Source organism: Chlorocebus sabaeus, chromosome 9 (genome assembly GCF_047675955.1).
Source record: "Chlorocebus sabaeus isolate Y175 chromosome 9, mChlSab1.0.hap1, whole genome shotgun sequence".
Lineage (NCBI taxonomy): Eukaryota > Metazoa > Chordata > Mammalia > Primates > Cercopithecidae > Chlorocebus > Chlorocebus sabaeus.
The window spans coordinates 105,946,699-105,961,657 of NC_132912.1; the positions used below are offsets into that span (position 1 = coordinate 105,946,699).

A 14,959-nucleotide genomic window follows, 5' to 3' on the forward strand; every position below is an offset into this window, starting at 1 on the left:
TATACTGCCAGATACAGCCCAGTTTCTGAGATGTTTAAATGTAAAAGAAGGTCTATCTTTAAAATGACAAGATAATAGGAGTACTGATGATAATGTAGACTCTCTTTCCACCAAAGATTTTAAAGCACACTTCAAGGAGATTCATCAAAAATATTTGAGGAAAGACATTAAAATTCCCTTCACCTTCATTCTCAAATGAAGAAATCGTGATAATGGGAGCATGATGGTAGGAAATATGAGAGAGGGCTGACTACCAAATCAGAGAAATACAGAAATTATGGGAGAAACCAGGACAATACTAGTACTTCTAAGAATACATTTACTACTCTAAAACCTCGGTCTAATTAAGCATAGGTTTTTCCAATCCCTTTTTCCCTATTTTCCTCTAAATTGTTTTTCACTTTTTCTTTACAATTTTTGAAAGACCAGTGTATAGAGGAACATTCATAAAACATAGCAACATTGCAGGGTTAAACTCTGTGTGACAGAAATTAGAGAAGAAAATATGGTTATCCATGTTAGCGTAAGGCCAAATTAACAAGTGTACTGTGCCTATACTGGAAGAAAGGTCAAAACTCAGAATTTAAAATAAAAACAAATAATAAAATTCATTTTGGCCTTTTACCTAAAAGACAGCAACTCTCGTAATTTAAAAAAAAATAAAAATAAAAAAGGCACTTTAACAACTCCAGAGGGCTAATTCAATCATGACACTGCAAAGACAGTATATTTTCTCCTGCATTACACATCCTAGGAGCACCCATATTTTCCCGGATATCCCTTTGAATATGAATAATCAACAACCACTTTATTTACAAAATTTTAAATCAGCAGGATGAGGAGCTTCTCAAGTCTCATTCCTCCACCAACTTTACCAAGGTATCATTTACTTAAAATAACATTCACCCACTTTAAATGAAAATTTTTGTGAGTCTGATAACGGTATACACTCATACAACAACTACCACAATCAAGATGTAGAATATTTTCTTCAATCCAAAAAACTCCTTCATGTTCTTTTGCAATACCCTCCCCAGCCCTTGGTCCTGAGCTACCACTAGTACTTTCTGTCACTGCAGTTTTCATATAAATGGAATCAAGTATTATTTTGTCATGTGTCTGGCTTACTTAGCAATACTTCCAAGATTCATCCATGTTGCTGCATATATGATCAGTTCTTTTATTCCTGAGTTATTTCATTGTGTGGATATACCACAATTTGTTTATCCATTCAGTTAATGGACATTTGGTTTGTTTCCAGCTTTTGACTACTATAAATGATGCTGCTACAAACAGTCACATACAAATGTATGTGGGCATCCTTTCATCTCTTGGGTAAATATCTAAAAGTGGAATTACTAGGTCATATGTTAAGCATATGTTTAACTTAAAAAGACACTGCCAAAACTCTTTTCTCTTTTGCACTCTTATTAGGAATGCATGAGAGTTACCATTGCTCCATGCTGTCAGTGTTTTTTATTGTAGGCATTTTAGTGTGTGTGCTGTGGTATCTCACTATAGTTTTAATTTGTATTTCCCTAATGACCAATAACATCTTTTCAAATCCAATTTTGTGAAGCATCAATTCAAATCTTTTGCCTGTTTTTAAACGGGGTTGTTTTACTATTGAATTACAAGAGTTCTTCATATATTTTGCATCCAAGTGTTTTATCAGATATAAATATATTCAGAAATATTCTTTTTTTTTTTTTTCTTTTTTTTTTTTTGAGGTGGAGTAGTTTCAGCTACTCAGGAGGCTCAAGCAGAAGGACTGCTTGAGCTCAGGAATTCAAGGCTACAGTGAGCGAAGATCACACCACTGCACTCCAGCCTAGATGACAGAATCAGGCCCTGTCTCTCTTTTTTTTTTTTTTTTTTTTGAGATGGAGTCTTGCTCTGTCATCCAGGCTGGAGTGCAGTGGCCCAATCTCGGCTCACTGCAAGCTCCACTTCCCGGGTTCACACCATTCTCCTGCCTCAGCCTCCCGAGTAGCTGGGACTACAGGCACCCGCCACCACATCTGGCTAATTTTTGTATTTCTAGTACAGATGGGGTTTCACCGTGTTAGCCAGGATGGTCTTGATCTCCTGACCTCGTGATCTGCCCACCTCGGCCTCCCAAAGTGCTGGGATTACAGGCATGAGCCACCGTGCCTGGCCACCTTTAAATATTCTTAATGATGTCTTTAAAGAAACAAATTTGATTTTTTGAATTTTGATGAAGCTCAACTTATCAATTTTGTCTAATAATTTTAATTCAGTTTACCTAAGAAATCTGTACTTCATTCGGGGTCACAAAGATTATATTTAGGTCTATGATCCATTTTGTGTTATTTTAATGTACAGTTTGAGGTAAAGGTCAAGGGTCAAGGTTCCTTTTTTTTTTTTCCTATATGAATATTCAGTTGTTCCAATACATTTATTAAAAACACTAGCCTCTCCTGGCTGAGCGCAATAGCTCACGTCTGTAATCCCCAGCACTTTGGGAGGCCAAGGCGGGTGGATCCTCTGAGGTCAGGAGATCGAGACCAGCCTGACCATCACGGAGAAATCCTGTCTCTACTAAAAATACAAAATTAGCCGGGCGTGGTGGTGCGTGCCTGTAATCCCAGCTACTCAGGAAGGCTGAGGCAGGAGAATCACTTGAACCTAGGAGGTGGAGGTTGCGGTGAGCCAAGATTGCGCCACTGCACTCCAGTCTGGGCAACAAGAGTGAAACTTCTTCTTAAAAAACAAACAAACAAAAAAACACTAGGCTCCTGCCATTGAATTAGCTTAACTTCACTGCTGAAAATCAATTGATTATATATGTGTGCGTCTATGAACTCCCCATTTGGTTCCATAATCTATATGCCTATCTTAACACTAATATCACACTGTCTTAATTACCATAGGTCTACATAAAGCTCAAGTATAATTTTTGGTGATTTAACTCTATTAACAATCTTTTCCTATTACTTATTAGGGAAATATATCATAGCTATTAAATGATAACACGGTACCAAATGTCAATATCGCACTTATGAAAATGGTAAATGTAAGAATTTTTTCATCCCAAAGCACAAAATGTATCCATTTATTTCTAAAGATAGCATAGAGAATAAAACTTAATTGATTTCATTTATATACTCCACATACTTCAAATGCACTTATTATCCATTCAGACAGAACTGGCATTGCCCCAGAGGTCCCTGTAAATAAACCTAAAAAAAAGTCTCTGCCCTTATAGTGTACTAGTGGGGTAATATAGGTCCCTTCAACTTTCTCTAACTAACCAAATCTATCATACACTTTACCATGGGTAAAAACTAGTACTAACTACTTCCAAGAACTTTAACCGCATCTAGAAATACAATTCATCTTAAATCTACAAACTATAATAGCTTTATAAACAACCCTGTGTACAAGATTGACAAATATACTAGCACCTGTGATAGTCCTTATCATAAAAATGGTTTAACAACTACCTATCTATAGCCAGTGATAGAAGGAAATATACCAACCTAAAAAGGCAGTCCTTTAAGAAAATATACCAATCTAAAACGGCAGCCCTTTCATAACTTTCACATTTAAAAGAAACCTCAAATTTCTAGTGATGTCATAAAAGGTCTAAAAATAATACAGAATTACTTATACCCCTGGTTGTTCTCGTTATTCAATAATGAAGTTTAAAAATAGTAGTAAAGTGGGCCAATTTTATTTTGTTCATAATCAATACATGATTAGATTAAAATAAGTTGTAAATGTGAGGCTCTGGAACCACTTCAAATTTTCTTACAGAACAAAAGAACTAGAAAATAATAGATTCCAGAAAAATAAAAACTAAACTTTTACTGTATTTTTAAAGAATTTTTGGAAAGATTTATGTCCTATTTTATCAAAAGAAACATCTCTCTAAAATTAACCAGGTCTAGTTATGCCTGAAGGCTAGAAATGAAATAACCAACAGTATGCAGTTATTAACTTATCACTTATTATAGTGGTCACAAATAGAGAATCAGTAATAATTCAGACTCTGAAGCATAAGAGAAAATAATATAAAAACAACAGAGAACTATCTTATATTGCAAAGCAAATTAGAATAGGGAATTCTACTCTAAATTATTTTTTGCCTACACTTCCCAGAAACAAACAAAATCATAGGCTGTCTTTCACTAAATATTTCACACCATTTTCTAAAGGTACAACTTATTTAAAACGCCTTTGAATTTGTAAGCTTCCCTCAATTCTTTGGTAAACCACCGTTCGCTTCCAATCTTGATAAATACATTCTGCAGGAAAACAAAATGAATTTACCACAGAGTAAACAAAGTACTTATATCTTACAAAATTCCTATTAAGATTACCCTTACTCAATGCTGTCTTTCAAAACAACAACAGCAACTTTACAGTAGATTACACATGAAACACTGTAAGATTTGGGATGAATTTCTTTTAATCTCTGCCTCTACCTCCACCCTCGGACTGGTAGCACTGCTTATTAATCTTTTAATTCACTCAGATGACACCTCTTCACTGAGAAAAATGAAAGAGAAAGAATAATAAAATCACTTACCCTTCCTTAGACATTCTCAAAGATCTACTTCCTCTGGATGAGAATACAGGATCAACAAACAAGCTTCACTGATCTCTTGAGAACTGTAGCTCATTTGTTAAAGCACAGAGAACTCAGGCCCTGAGAGGCCCAACACATTTGGGCACAATGCCGAACCCTAACTAGGCAATATCTCAGTGACCAATATCCCCAGCTTTAAATACTTGAAAACTTAAGAATAATTTTTTAAAAATTTCGAGACTAGGAAAAATAACTAATGGCCTGAACTGTTTAAGGCTGGCCAGTTAAGGAAGGAGACAATCCAAATGGCAAGTTCCGGTAAGAGACAGGAATCGTTCCTGGCAAACACAGAAAAAGCAAATTTACCCCCTAATGAGGCCCTCCAACAGTACACAAACAATGTGAGTTTCACAGAATCAAGCAGCCCTGGTCGGTCAAAATCATTTTTAGTTTACTCTGGGAGCAAAAAACACAGGATAAATAATTTTATGTTTTAATTATTAGTTTAGTTATTTCCTCCCTCAGAAAATGAACAATGTGAATTACAAGAGAAGGAAGTATGTGCCGATCATATTACAGGAGGAACCTAAAGTATTTCCACAGTGAGGTTATTTTTTTTCTGATTTCATTAACTGCTTTTAAACAAAACATCTGTGTTCACAAATATTTCACTTAATCGCCTGAAAATTTCAGCTCACGTGAAAAGATATTTACAGATCCTTGGCATATGGGGGATAAATCCAGAACATTCTAAAGGTTAATTCCAAATCTCAGAGTAAATTGAGCTTTGAAAAAAAATCTGTAACATTCCTGCCTCCTGACCAATATAATGCATAGGGAAGAAATAAATAAGTCTGCTAAAGTCTAAGAACGTTGAGATGGCAAATAAATCCTCCTAGTGGTGATTCAAATTAAAAATAAAATATATGTATCTTAAAGAACTACTACTTGAATTAAGGCTTAAAATTTTAAAAAGCTTTATCCCTTTAAATATTACCTAACTATCTTACCATAAAGCTTCTATTTGTTACTAAAATGTTTAAATAGTTACTAAGTAATTAAAAGCACTACTAAATACTATAAACTTAAATGTAGGGATAAAAGACTTTAAGGTAGAAAACATAAAAGAAGGCCGGGCGCGGTGGCTCAAGCCTGTAATCCCAGCACTTTGGGAGGCCGAGATGGGTGGATCACGAGGTCAGGAGATCGAGACCATCCTGGCTAACACGGTGAAACCCCATCTCTACTAAAAAATACAAAAAACTAGCCGGGCGAGGTGGCGGGCGCCTGTAGTCCCAGCTACTCAGGAGGCTGAGGCAGGAGAATGGCGTGAACCCGGGAGGTGGAGCTTGCAGTGAGCCGAGATCTGGCCACTGCACTCCATCCTGGGCGACAGAGCGAGACTCCGTCTCAAAAAAAATAAAAATAAAAATAAATAAAATAAAATAAAAAATAAAAAAAGAAAACATAAAAGAGAAAAAAACAGAAGAAAATTATTTTCAGTTTATTTAGAAAAGCAGTATGGTGTAATGGAAAGATCATGGGCACCAGAAGAACTAAGGCTTAAATTCCAGCTCCTCCACTTTCTGGCTTTGGAACTTTGAATAAGTTACTTAACCTAAGCCTGAGCGTTTTAATCTATAAAAGGGAAGATAACATCTGGTAGGGATGTTGTCTGTCATATGTAAGCACTCCAAGAACTACTATTGAGGGTAGGGGAACAGGAAAAGCAACTGGATTATCAGGCATTGCCTCACTAATATATCTCTTGGGAAATACTTTAAAAAAAAATTTAAATCTCAAGTTTTACACAAATATGAAGGATTTCCATTGACTATCCTCAAAGCAAATTCCATAACTACAAGAATACAAATTGAATATGGAAAAATGATCTAATCCTTAAGGGTGCCAACTTCCCATGGATTCCCTAGATTTTCAGCTTGTGGTATCACAGCTCGGTGCAGTGGAAATAAATGTAATTACTATTTTAAGACTTTACTACTGGCAAAGACAAAGGAAAACAAAAATTCTCACTTGAACTGAGGGTACACACTTACAGGAGCTTCCTGTGCAAAAGGTAAGGCATTGTCTAAAGATGCCTAGCTCTTTCAAACTCCATGCATATATTAAACAAATATTTACTGAATGTCTGTGTGCCAGGTACCAGTAATACAAAGATAAACTTGGCAGTCCTTGATTTTAAGAAGCTAGTGAGAAGGTCCATTCAAAAGCAGTTATGAAGTAGTGTATTAATACTAGTATTGGAGATACGTACAACAGAGAGGGACATATAGATCCTCTTGGCTGAGTCTTATTGAAAGTTAGGATGAGATACTGTTTTTTAAAACTCACACTGTGCTAAGCTCTTTATTACCTCATCTAGTCTTTGCAGTAACTCTATGAGGTAGAAGTTATTCCAGTTTCAAAGATGACAAAATTAAAATTTACAAAAGTTAAAGGCTGGGATTCTAAAGAAATGGAACAATCCAAAATGCCAACCCTAGGCCCATGCTCTTAATCACCATGCTAAAAGTATTAGCAGCAGGCTAAGAGGAAAAGAAGAGGTCTCCGACAGAAGAGGAACCATGAACAAAAAGCAAAATGACATAAATATCATGATGTGTGAATAAAAACAAAGCTACGAGCCTGGGAAGTCAAGGCTGCAGTGAGCCATGATCACGCCACTGCACTCCAGCCTGGGTGACAGAGTGAGACCCAGTCTCAGAGGAAAAAATAAAGCTAGATACAGTTGAGTTGACAGAACACAGAATCTGAGGAAGAGAACTGCTCAACACACAAGTGGACAGAAAAAGATCAGTCTTAGAGAGTCTTAGTGGGGTTAAAATTTATCCTGCTGCATGTTCGATGTGATATCACTAAAGGTTCTAAGCAGGATTCTAACATAATTTAAAAACTGAATTTGGCCAAGTGCCGTGGCTCACACCTGTAACCCCAGCAACTCAGGAGGCAGAACTGGGAGGACTGCTTGAGGCCAAGAGTTTTAGACCAGCATGGGCAACATACAAGATCCTGTCTCTACAAAAAAATTTTACAAATTAGCCAGGTATGGTGGCATGCACCTGTAGTCCCAGGTACTCGGGAGGCTGAGGTGTGAGGATTACTTGAGCTCAAGGTGACCACAGTGACTTATGACCATGCCATTACACTCCAGCCTGAGCAACAGAGTGACACTCCATCTCTTGAAAAAAAATTTTTTTTGAGGAGGACAAGGCTGAAGGTGCGGAGACCTACAGGGGATACTGCCATAATCTAGGACAGTGATAACAAGGGCCTGGACTAGGGCAATACTATCAGGAATGAAAAGGCCAGAGTCTAGAAATAATTAGATTCATTTTAAAGTATGCATGTGTGCTTAAATAAGACATTAAAATTTGAGCATGATGACTATATTATTCCTCACTTCTTGGATCTATAGTAGTAATATTTAGAAATGCTTCCTAATGGATGTAGTAACAATTAAAGTCCTCTTTTAAAAAGCTTTCAAGAGGCCACGCGAGGTGGCTCATACCTGTAATCCCAGCACTTTGGGAAGCTGAGGCAGGCGGATCACCTGAGGTCAGGAGTTCGAAGACCAGCCCAGCCAACATGGCGAAACCCCATCTCCACTAAAAAGACAAAATTAGCCGGGCGTGGTGGCGCATGCCTATGATCCCAGCTACTCAGGAGGCTGAGGCAGAAGAATCGCTTGAACTCAGGCGGAGGTTGCGGTGAGCTGAAATTGTGCCATTGCACTCCAGCCTGGGCAACAAGAGCAAAACTCCGTCTCAAAAAAAAAAAAAAAAAAAAAAAGCTTTCAAGGGCCAGGCATGGTGGCTCATGCCTGTAATCCCAGCACTTTGGGAGGCTGAGGCAGGAAAATCATGAGGTCAGTAGATCGAGACCATCCTGGCTAGCACAGTGAAACCCCATCTCTACTAAAAATAGAAAAACTTAACCAGGTGTGATGGCACGCACCTGTAATCCCAGCTACTCGGGAGGCTGAGGCAGGAGAATTGCTTGAACCTAGGAGGCAGAGGTTGCAGTGAGCTGAGATCACACCACTGCACTCCAGCCTGGGTGACAGGGCGAGACTCCATCTCAGAAAGAAAAAAAAAAGCTTTCAAAGGGAGGTGGTTGGAAATAGGAATATAAGACAGGTCTTACAACTCTTAGAACAAAGTTCACTAAGATTTAAATGTTTAATATATAACTAGAAACTATAAAAAGTGACACAGCAGAATGGAAAAAATATTCCAAAATGAAATGCTGAAACAAAAAAAAATTATGTAAATCAAAATTTTTAAATGTGATTAATAGGTTTCACAACAGATCAGACCCAACTGAAAAGAGAATTAGTGAACTGGAAGATAGGTCAGGAAAAACTTTGCAGAATGCGACACAGAGGAAAAAAAAAGGATGGAAAATACAAAAGGATAAGAGAAGAAAGGACACTGTCCCAATCTACCATAAGCTTATTAGGGTTCAGAAGGAAAGGAGAAACAGGGCAGGTACAATATATGAAAATACAACCATTGAAAATTTTACAAAACTGATTAAATACAAGCACAAAATCAAGAGGTCCAATGAATCCCAAGCAGGAAAAATAAAGAAAACCAAAGTTTATTACCTACCAACTGCGGGAGACATATGGGTGGGAGTGACACTTCTGATATGCCTTTTGCATAATTTTGACTTTTAAATGTATATTACTCATATATATTGTATACAATAATGCTATAACATAGGATGTATTATGAAATGTTATATGATTATGTTAAATTATTTTAAAAATTAAATAGAATGAAAAAGAAAACAACACTTAACTGAAAGCAAACAAATGGACCTAATTATACTGTATACAAATACCCTAACCACACCGTGGAGAAAAAAAGCAAGGAAGAACTAACCCAAGTAACTAAAAAACACAGTATTTGACTATGAGCCTTTAGACTTTGGCAGGGTAAGGTAAGAAAGTGGAAGAACGGCAAACAAATCCTGAACTCTTTTTAGGTTTGTTTGTTATGGTAGGAGTTAATCAACTGAAGCAATTTTAGATTAATCAAACTAAATATGTTGATCATGTCAGAAGCCAGGGCTTTCACCTGTGGAACAAGGGATATACAAACAGGGAATGGGAGTGAACTAGAAGGAACTTTCCTAGGATTGACTAGAATTAGATGTAATGGTGTGAACTCATGATTTCTACAATACATATAAAAATGTATACCCAGTGAAAAATTCTACACAAATTAAGGTAAAGACATCTTTAGAACATGCCACTCAACATCAGCAGAATACACATTCTTGTCAAAAGCATATAGATTATTCAAGATAGACCACAGAGTAGCCCATAAACCAAGACACAGTAAATTTAAAAGGACTAAAATCATGCAAAATATGTTCAACAACCACAATGGAATGAAAGTATAAGTCAACGACAAAAGAAAATTTGGAGCCAGGTGTGGTGGCTCATGCCTGTAATCCCAGCACCTTGGGAGGCCGAGGCAGGCAGACCACGAGGTCAAGAAATTGAGACCATCCTGGCCAACATTGGGAAACCCTGTCTCTACTAAAAATACAATAATTAGCTGGGCATGGTGGCGTGCACCTGTAGTCCCAGTTACTTAGGAGGCTGACGCAGGAGAATTGCTCAAACCTGGGAGGTGGAGGATGCAGTGAGCCGAGATCACACCACTGCACTCCAGCATGACAACAGAGTGAGACTCCATCTCAAAAAAAAAGAAAAGAAAAAAAAAAAGAAAATTTGGGACATTCACAAATATGTAGAAATTAAACAACATACTCCTAAATAGAAATCACAAAGAAAGCTAGAAAACACAATTTAATGAAAACAAAAGGACGTAACAAAACCATTGGGATAGAGCAAAAGCAGTGCTCAGAAGAAAATGTATAGCTGTAAAGGCATATATTTAAAAAGAAGAAACATTTCAATTAATAGCCTAGCGTTCCACCTTAAGAAATTATAGAAAAAGAAGAATAAATTCAACCCAAATCAAACAGAAGGTTGGAAATAATATATTACAGACGAGAGCAGAGACTTAAATATATATATGCAAAATCCAAAGCACTGGAGAAAAATCAATGAAACCAAAAGCTGGTTCTTTAAAAACATCAACAAAATTGACATTTAGCTAGACTGACCCAAAAAAAGAAGACTCAAATTACTAAAATCAAGAATAAAAGCAAAGGCCAGGCATGGTGGCTCACGCTTATAATCCCAGCACTTTGGGAGGCCAAGGCAATCACTTGAGGTCAGGAGTTCGAGACCAGCCTGGCCAACATGGTGAAACCCTGTCTCTACTAAAAATACAAAAATTAGCCAAGCATGGTGGCGGGCACTTGTCATCCCAGCTACTTTGAGAAGCAGACGCAGGAGAATCGCTTTAACCCAGGAGGCGGAGGTTGCAGTGAGCCAAGATTGCGCCACTGCACTCCAACCTGGGTGACAGAGCGAGACTCTTGACTCAAAAAAAAAAGAATAAAAGCAGAGACATTACTACTGACCTCACAGAAATAAAAACAGATATAATACTATAAATAACTGTATGCCAACATATTAGGTAACCAACATAAAACAGACAGAAGTAGTAAAAGACTTGTATACTAAAGACTACAATACCTGGAAACATACAAATTACCAACACTGACTCAAAAAGAAATAGAAAATCTAAAGAGATCTATAAGTAGTAAGGAGATTAAGTCAGTAATCAAAAAACTTCCAACACTGCCAGGTGCAGTAGCAGGCACTTGTAGTTCTAGCTATTCAGGAGGCTGAGGCAGGGGGATAACTTGAGGCCAGGAGTTAGAGGCTATAGTGCACTGTGATCAGGCCTGTGAATAGCCACTGCGTTCAGCCTAGGTAACGGAGTGAGACCTCGTCTCCAAAACACACACACACACACACAATTAGAGCTAATAAACAAGTTCAGCAAAGTGGCAGGATACAAGATTAATATACAAAAAACCAGTTGTGTTTCCATAAACTAGCAAGGAACAATCCAGAAACAAAATTAAGAAAACAATTCCATTTACTATAGCATCAGAAATAATGAAAGACATCAGACTGGACAACATAGCAAGGCCCCCTTCTCCACCAAAAACAAAAAAATTTTTTTAAATTAGCTAAGCATGGTGGTACATCTATAGTCCTAGCTACTTGAGAAGCTGAGGTGGAAGAATCACACGAAGCCAGGAGTTCAGGGTTACAGTGAGCTATGATCATGGCACTGTACTCCAGCTTGGGTGACAGAGCAAGAGAAAGAAAAGAAAAGAGAAGAGAAGAGAAGAGAAGAGAAGAGAAGAGAAGAGAAGAGAAGAGAAGAGAAGAGGAAGGAAGGAAGAAAGGAAGGAAAGAAAGAAAGAAAGAAAAGAAAAGAAAATACTTAGGAATAAATTTAACAACAGAAGTGCAAGACCTGTACAATGAAGACTACAAAATACTGTTGAAAGAATTAAAGACGGCCGGGCGCGGGGGCTCAAGCCTGTAATCCCAGCACTTTGGGAGGCCGAGACGGGCGGATCACAAGGTCAGGAGATCGAGACTATCCTGGCTAACATGGTGAAACCCCGTCTCTACTAAAAAATATAAAAAACTAGCCAGGCGAGGTGGCGGGCGCCTGTAGTCCCAGCTACTCGGGAGGCTGAGGCAGGAGAATGGCGTAAACCCGGGAGGCGGAGCTTGCAGTGAGCTGAGATCTGGCCACTGCACTCCAGCCTGGATGACAGAGCCAGACTCCGTCTCAAAAAAAAAAAAAAAAAAAAAAAGAATCAAAGAAGATCTAAATAAATGGAAAGACATCCCATACTCATGGATCAAAAGACTTAATACTATTAGGACAGCAATACTTCTCAAATTTATATATAGAGAGAGTCAATGTAATCCCTAACAAAATCCCAGCTGGCTTTTTTATACAAATTAACAAGCTGATCCTAAGATTCATATAGATATAGAAGGGCACCAGAATAGCCAAAACAATCCTGAAAAAGAAGAGTAGGTTGCTCTTTTTCAAAACTTACTACAAAACTGCAGTAATCAAGACTGTGTGCTAGTGGCATAAGGATAAATAGATCAAACAAATATAACTCAGAGTCCAGAAATAAATTCATACATCTATGTTCAAATGATACTTGACATGGGAGCCAAGACCATTCAATGTGAAAAGTACAGTCTTTTCAAAACAATGGTGCTAGGACAACTGGATAGTTACACGCAAAAAAAATGAATCTGGACCCCTATCTTGTATGATAACAGAAAAAGTAAATTAAAATGGATCAAAAACCTAAATGTAAGACCTAAAGCTATAAAACTATCAGAAGAGAACACAGGAGTAAATCACTGTGACTTTGGAATAAGTAGTGGTTTCTTAAACATGTCATGAAAAGCACACTCAAAAAAAGAAAACATACATAAACTGGACTTCACCCATATTAAAATTACATGTGTTTCAAAGGACACTACCAAAAAAGTTATCAATGAAAGTCAGCCCACAGAACGGGAGACAATATTGGAAAATCATGTGTCTGATAAAGGTCTAGAATTCAGAATATATAAAGAACTTTTACAACTCCACAATATAAACAACTCATATAATAATAATAGGCAAAACACCTAAACAGACACTTCACAAAAGATACACAAATGGCCAGTAAGAACATGAAAACATGCTTACCATCATTGGTCATAAGGGCAAATAAAGAACACAATGAGATACTATTTCACACACACTCACATGGCTATAATTAAAAAGGCAAGGCTGGGCACGGTGGCTCACGCCTGTAATCCCAGCATTTTGGGAGGCCAAGGCGGGCAGATCACCAAGTCAGGAGATCGAGACCATCCTGACCAACATGGTGAAACCCCATCTCTACTAAAAATACAAAAATTAGCTGTGTGTGGTGCATGCCTGTAGTCCCAGCTACTCAGAAGGTTGAGGCAGGAGAATCACTTGAACCCGGGAGGCAGAGGTTGCAGTGACCTGAGAACGCGCCACCGCACTCCAGCCTGGCAACAGAGCGAGACTCTGTCTCAAAAAAAAAAAAGGCAGTAAGTGTAATGAGGATTTGGAGAAATTGGAACATTCATACACTGCTAGAGGGAATGTAAAATGATGCATCTGCATTTGGAAAATGGTTTGGCAAAGTGGAAACAACCCAAATGTTAAGCAACAGATGAATGGAAAAACAAAATATGGTATATCCATACAATATTTTTTTTTTCTTTAGACAAGGTCTTACTCTGTCATCCAGGCTGGAGTGTACTGGCACAATGATAGCTCACTGCCACTTTGACTTCCAGGCTCAAGTGATCCTCCCACCTCAGCCTCTTGAATAGCTGGGACTACAGGCATGCACCACCATGCCTGGCTAATTTATGTATTTTTTGTAGAGATGGGGTTTTGCTATGTCGCCCAGGCTAGTCTCAAACTCCTGGTATTATGATGTAGTCTGCCCGCCTCGCCTACCAGGAAGTGCTGGGATTACAGGTATCAACCACTGTGCCTGACCAACAGAATATTATTTGGCAATAAAAAATAATGAAGTACTGAGATAAGCTACAATACAGATGAACCTTGGAAACACTGTGCTAAGTGATGCAGGGCACGGTGGCTTGTGCCTGTAGTGCTATATATAGTCCCAACTACTCAGGAAACAGAGGCAGGAGTATCATTTGAGCCCACAAGCGTGAGGCTTCTGTGAGCAATGACTGCGCCACTGTACTCCAGCCTGGATGACAGAGTAAGACTCCAACTCTTAAAAAAATAAAAAGAAAATACTATGCTAAGTGAAAGAAGTCATACATGGAAGGCCACAAACTGTATGATTTCATTTATACGAAATATCCAAAACAGGCAATTCCATAGAGAAAGTAAATTAGCAGTTGACATGGGCTGGAGAGAGAGGGAAATGTGGAGTGGACTACTAATGAGTATGAGGTTTTTTTGGGGATAATGAAAAATAGCTGTATCACTTCATCAATATACTAAAAGCCACTGAATAACATACTTCTATTTTATATTATGTAAATTATACTTCGATTAAGGTTTTTGGGGTTTTTTTTTTTTTGAGACAGAGTCTCACTCTGTCGCCAGGCTGGAGTGCAGTGGCACGATCTTGGCTCACTGCAACCTCTGCCTCCCGGGTTCAAGTGATTCTCCTGCCTCAGCCTCCCAAGTAGCTGGGATTACAGGCGCATGCCACCACGCCCAGCTAATTTTTGTATTTTTAGTAGAGATGGGATTTCACCACGTTGGCTAGGATGGTCTTGATCTCTTGATCTCATGATCCACCTGCCTCGGCCTCCCAAAGTCCTGGGATTATAGGCATGAGCCACCGCACCCCACTGAAGCTGTTATTTTTTAAGAGAATGCACACACACATCTTCCA

General features: G+C 38.2%; 1 protein-coding gene across 9 annotated transcripts in view; it reads right to left on the bottom strand.

The window, feature by feature from the left end:
* The window catches only part of NT5C2 (5'-nucleotidase, cytosolic II), a 193,749-nt gene that overhangs the window by 59,583 nt on the left and 119,207 nt on the right, over nucleotides 1–14,959 (bottom strand). For 3 of the 9 annotated variants that reach the window (XM_007964004.3, XM_038009517.2, XM_007964006.3), the window contains exon 1: nucleotides 4,556–5,086. The exons of 5 other annotated variants lie outside the window; for them this stretch is intronic. In XM_007964004.3, the coding sequence (XP_007962195.1) occupies nucleotides 4,556–4,569 (14 nt within the window). In that variant the 5' untranslated portion in view covers nucleotides 4,570–5,086. Of the gene's footprint in view, nucleotides 1–4,555; nucleotides 5,087–14,959 lie in introns of those variants that run through there. One more of the 9 variants, XM_038009510.2, reaches the window with a different exon arrangement.